The 6,000-nt window shown below is 43.0% G+C and overlaps 1 protein-coding gene across 1 annotated transcript in view; it reads left to right on the top strand.

Annotated features, from left to right (window-relative positions):
• The first annotated feature begins 241 nt into the window (after positions 1-241).
• The window catches only part of LOC137107847 (polypeptide N-acetylgalactosaminyltransferase 10-like), a 75,800-nt gene continuing 70,041 nt past the window's right edge, over positions 242-6,000 (top strand). Inside the window, exon 1 of the mRNA XM_067491905.1 lies at positions 242-745. Within this exon, the coding sequence (XP_067348006.1) occupies positions 587-745 (159 nt within the window). The 5' untranslated portion in view covers positions 242-586. The remainder of the gene's footprint in view (positions 746-6,000) is intronic.

The following is a 6,000-nucleotide window of genomic DNA, read 5'->3' as shown; positions in this document are numbered from 1 at the left end:
CGATTAGTGCAAAATTCCTGAAAGGAAGGAAAATTGTGTTTTTTAGATGCAACACATGAGTTTGAGTTTGAGTTTTTCCAAAGTATTAAAATAAATATATAAATAATGTGTATGCTGAAATTATATGTATTTGTAACTTTTGTCCAGTTTGAATTTACTACATATAAAGTAACTGCAGGAAACTGCGTGTATCCTGTTTCCGAGGTGATTTAAAGGCAGCACAACTCGTCAGTAGAACTTTTCTCGAGGATTTGGTTTCGTCTGTTTCCGGCTTCCTAGCGACTGTTACCGAACGATAATAAACAAATCAGAACCAATCGGTTCGTGTTAAAAATATCCTTAAAAACAAAACTGAAATAAAAGCATTGTTTTTGGCCAGAACCCCAACCTCGTTGCTCCCACCCCCGGGCCGAGGCCCCGTGGTTCGCTCCCTCTAGTGGCGGAACTCGCGTTCGCGGAGCGTCACGGGCAGCGCCGGCGTCCGTCCCCCTGTCAGAGTGAAACTTGTCTCCGCTTGTGAAAGCGGAGCTTCGGGACTCGCTGGCTTCCGTCGCCGCTGCTGCTTCGCTCGCTTTCTCCCGGAGACATGAGGCGGAAAGAGAAGAGGCTGCTGCAGGTCGCCGGGCTGCTCATAGCGGCTTTGTTGTTCGTGCCCAACGTGGGGCTGTGGTCTTTGTACAGGGACCGAGTGTTCGACAACTCGCCGGACGCGGCGGACGGTCCGGGCGGCGTTCCCCAGATACAGGTAAGGGCAGCTCGGCCGCGGGTGGCTCAGCGTAGCGGTGAGCTCCTCGCGGCTACCCGCTTATTGTCGCTTGTCTCTCCGCGGAACAACTGCGAGAGATACTTAAAAATGTGAGTTTGGTCGCTTGGTGTTCGGCTGAAACGCTTCCCCTTCTCCCTGTGCTGCCCCTTAACACACCGAGCTTTACATTTTCATAGTGTGTGTGTGTGTGTGCGCGCGCATGGTGATTTACAAGATGGACCCTCGTTTGGCTCCATGTCAGGCCGGCGGATCGTTAGTTACACCGGGCAGGATGCTCAGAGAGCCACGTAGCAAACCCGGAGCTCGGCGTCAGGAAGTTGTCAAACACTGTTGAGCAGGAACAGGCTGCTAATGGTGCAAGACTTCACGATCGTGCATTGAAAAAACAGCGTCTTCCATGTCATCATCACTTTGCATGTGCATGTTTGTGCACAGGTGTCCGTGCAGCACCCAGGCCTGAGACGGATCTTTATATAAATGATTGTTCAGTTGTTGACTAAGATATTCTAGACATAACAGTAGGTGATGGAAGCATCAAGATATTTTCCATGATATGTGATGATTCAGAGTATTATGTGATGTCATTACGTGAATAATTAAAATTGGTCAAATGTGTCTAAAACTGTCCAAAATATAGTGCATGTGAGCAGTTTTACGCTTAGAAAACATAAGTCCGTTTCTTTCCTCGTACTTGGTGCAGTTTTGAGGACATTTTCAATGCCCCTCGCACTAAAATTGATGCCAAGGTTTTAGATTTCTTTGCTCATTTCACCATGTTCAGTCAAAATATACATGCTATTTTCTTTTATTTTGCCATATTTGCAAAATATATATTTGCTTATAATAAATTTTTCTTGTGTCATACAAGACTACTTCCAAACCAGGTTGGAAGGAATTGAATTGCACCATGAAAGGTGGACAGAATATTTATGCAGAGAGCTTGAAAATAACTTCATAAGGTTTTCAAGGTTCAGTGTCTGTTTATTCCTTGAAGAAAACAGGTGCTTGTTTATGTGGTTTGAATTGAATCATCAGCGCAGAAGTCTTCAAAGTAAATAAAAAAAATGAATAAATTGATGTGTTGTTATCTCCATCCACATAAAAAATTCAGCAGCCTCACCAAAGCAAACTATTTGGCAGACAATAGTAGCTCCTCTAATTCAAATGAGGCAAACTCTGCTGAATGGAGGCTTTCATGGATGGTGTGTGTGTGTGTGTGTGTGTGTGTGTGTGTGTGTGTGTGTGTGTGTGTGAGAATGTTGCACAGCTGGTGTTTGCCCAAATTCAAAAATGTTGTTTGACTGCAATGATAGCAGGTTTTCAGACTGGGAATGCAAAGTTTACTCATGATACAAACTCCCATCAAAAGTCCACATGAATGAACTGGCTGTCAATCAATCATTCAATCCAAACTTTATTTTTACAGCACCTTTCATATAAATGAATGCAATTCAAAGTGTTTTTACAGATGATTAAAAGCTGATGATGTACCAAGCAAAGACAATAAATGCTAAAAACAGTGATATTAGTTCCAAACAACATGCAAATAATTATTTGTAATTCCAGGTGAACCTCAGGTCCTTTACATAACAAATTTGTCAAACTGTCCACTGACTAGAATCTAGACTCTTCACAGGATTAAATGAGAGGCATGGACTGAGTCACTGGGACAAGCTGCTTCCACAAATGAACTGCCTTCTGCCATCACCTGAGCAAAGTCTGACTCATCTAATTTTGCAATCAACACAGTTACGAGGGCTCACTCGTTAAAGTTGAGGCCTTTTGTGCAGGTTAATGTTTGTATTTCAGCAGAGAAGGCCATGCACAGCCCTGTGCACCGTGTGCGCAGCCGCTTTCTGCTACTGTCGTGCTTAAGCGACAGGTTACTTGGGATTTAGTTTTTACAGCCTGGTGACAACCACTACACTGTGCGAACACAAGGGCATCAACTACATCAGCCACAAGTGGTGTAAGGTGTAATCATGTGCCCGTTGCATAGGATGTCTGAATGAGTATTTCAAACTGCTCACAGGGCTTCCCCACTGTGACAGTGACAGAAAGGTAATTTGTAAAATTTCACGTCTCTTCTTAAAGGACATCTGTTGAAGAAGTGACAGCTCAGCTTCCTCCTGCCTGCTCCAGCAGCTCAGGTTAAGTGGAGGCTAGAGGAGATAAGAGCGGAGCGTAGAATTAAAAAGGAGGCCACATAGTTTTGACCTTGTGCCCGCTGTGCTACTCGCAAACTGTCTGACTGTCTGCGGTGACTGAGACAAATGCATGTCCAGACACAAGCTGGGCAGATTTGTGCAAATGGCATCACCAAATGTGGGAATTCAGTTGAGCCCTATAATGTCTCAGACATTTTAAACGTGTTTCACCGAGACGAATGAGAGCTTCTGGCTGGAGTCAGCAGGTTGTACTGCTGCTCAGGTGTGTTAGCAATGCATTGGTTTGGTTTTCCACGAATGTCTTTTAGTCACGTTCAGTTGTACTCTGGTTAGTGGTGCTGTTAGTTTGGTTACGTCTGAACACCAAAACACCCTCGCAAGACCCTCTACTGGATGTGGGAGGTCCCAAACCAACCACACCCAACAAAAACAAACCAACTCTGGTTTGTTGTTGTGGTTTTTTTTATTGTTTTTTTTTTGTTGAGCACTGAGCTGATAACACATCTTCTTTACAAAGTATGAGGAGGTGTTGCGTTTCAAAGATGTGTCTATGAAGTACGATGTATTTAGCATAATAATCACTATGGTTATAAACATATTCTAATAGTGCACTCATTTAAAAAGTTCACCGGTACAGAATGAGATCTTCTTTTTGTGTTTGATTTCATGTATGTTCCTCAGATATGTTTCATCAGATATATCATTATCAACAAGACTGTTGTGTGATGTTTCGTGATGCATTTTGGTTCATTTGGATTTCTCTGCGTGTGAAAGGAAACCAAACCAAGGGGGAACTGGATGAAGTTTACAAACTGGTCCATTGGTTTAGACCAGGAGACGTTAACTACAGGTTTGAAAATGACCTTAGTCACTTGAAAGATTCCAGATCTTTGCAGGCCAAAGAATGATTAATTGTAAGCCAAGTAGTTTACTCTCTCTCCATGTCTAATTTACGTTTCCTGGTTATCCCAGACTGTGTTAGAGGCTATGATGAATCTCTGAGCTCTTCTTTGTCGCAGCAACATATTTTTCTGTGCTTTCTTCGTATCTTAGTTGTTACTGTTTGCATTGCATCTGAAGAACCAACTTTCTGTAAATCACGTCGCGTTACCAGGTCAGTCATCAAGGTTTAGCTGTTCGCCGACATCCTAGCTGTGGCATAACTGCATAGTTAACGAGGTTTTTACTGAGGTGGTTATTCCTTTGTTGATGTCCTAAAGGTGCTGTCCACTGGCAGCTCGACTTGCATTTATAAGGTTGGAAGAGTTCAGTGCTTTTTGGATGAGGGGTGAAACATCTTCAAGATCTTCAAGCAGGTCCAGCTGTCACCGAATACCAGCAGCCAGATAAGCATAACCTGGATGACACAGAATCCTTATAGGTTCCACAGAAATTTGTGGAGGGTGGAACTTATATGAATGTATGAATGATTGATCTTATATGTCTGATTGATCAGTCCACCAAGAAAATGAATGTTTTAAATTGCATTGTCTGAGATGTGAGGGCTTGCTGCTATTCACTTACAGTAAGATGAAACTGGCCTCACTCCTGCTTCTGTCTTTGTTTTTAATTTACTCCTGTATAATCGGCTATGTAAAAAAATATTTATATATTAGAGTGTCAGACATTGAACTTAGCGGCCCATGTTGAAAATATAGGTCATACTACTGTACTACTACTACTGTGCTCCTACATACTACAGTCTTCTGTTTTCAGGTCAGGTTCAATTTTGCTGGATGATTTTCCTTCTGCTAGTTGTTTGTGATCAGCTCTGATAAAAGTCCAGAAGATAAAGTGGGCTCTTGAAGGGAAAGTTGCACGAGATTCACAGCCTTGTCACACAGAAATGAGAATCATACAGGCTTCTCTACACTCGAGGCTACATTTAAGAGCCACACACTGTAGACAGGATTACTGGTCATTCATCATTGCAGGACCTTGTGCGTTTCGCCTCTGACACACAAGCAGTACGCTCCCTCAAACACGATATGTGAGGCCCGCACATATACTTATGTTTTTATATAAATACTGTTTTTGCAGCCAGATGAAGGTCGGTCAGCAACGCCCTGGTCTTATTAATAAGCAGACCTTGAAGTAAACAAGGAGTGTATCCTTGTATAAGTGTATCTCGGGTCAAGGAGAAATCTTAGCTGAAAAATATTGCAAAAACATTTTTTAATTTTTAATTTCTGCTTCAGATGCCACAGATTGTCAAAGCGCAGCATGCCAGGGTAATTATTACTCTGCAACAAACTGGTTTTTAAGAATAAATACCCCCAGTGCTTCAGTGTGATTGTGAATTCACTGGCTGTGTGCTTGATGTATTCCTACCCACAGTCACAATTTAAATTTACATTTTACTTTTACGTTTAGTAATTTGGCAGATGCTTTTACCCGAGCAGACTTACAAGTGAGATACGAAGCAAACAAAAAGCCAAGTGAAGGAGAAGCCATTGAAAGCAAAGTGCCAGGAGAGAAACGGCTTCAGTTTATGTCCGATGCAAGTGCCAGTTTTTATTTATTCATTTATTTTAAGTTTAAATTTTAAGCGACAGAAAGTTGTAGAGGTGTTCTGTCTTGGACAGCTTTGTTACAGTTGGCCTGAGGTTGCTGGGCATTGAGAGTTGTGTAGCTCATTTTACCTTGGTGGGACCCCTGAACTGAGCACAAGCTGTTGGGTAGCAAAGTTGGAAAGATGGGGTCGGATCTTTCTGATGTTATAGGGAGCAAATCTGCACGCTCAAGATGGGGAGGAGAGGTTACTTAAGCTTAGCTGCTCATCTGGTTGACCCCCACATTTGGGACTTTGTGTGAACAGCCACTGAAAGTATGCGCAGAAATGCACGAGTCAAAGAAGGTGTCTGGAGGAAGGCACAGGAAGAGCTGTGTGAGCGGATGATAGAACCCTGGAATGTGAAGTAGATGGAGAAGGAAAGATGGCCAACGAGCAAGCCCTAGGGCACTCAGTGGAGAGGCAGGGAGGGCTGGATATTTGCCCCTGCCAAGATACCTCGATGGAAATCTCTACTCGAGATGCCCAGCAGGGCTTGACTCTGTCCGCTTGCC

The sequence above is a fragment of the Channa argus genome, chromosome 22 (genome assembly GCF_033026475.1).
Source record: "Channa argus isolate prfri chromosome 22, Channa argus male v1.0, whole genome shotgun sequence".
NCBI classification, from domain to species: Eukaryota; Metazoa; Chordata; class Actinopteri; order Anabantiformes; family Channidae; genus Channa; species Channa argus.
This window is presented reverse-complemented; position numbering and strand designations above follow the sequence as displayed.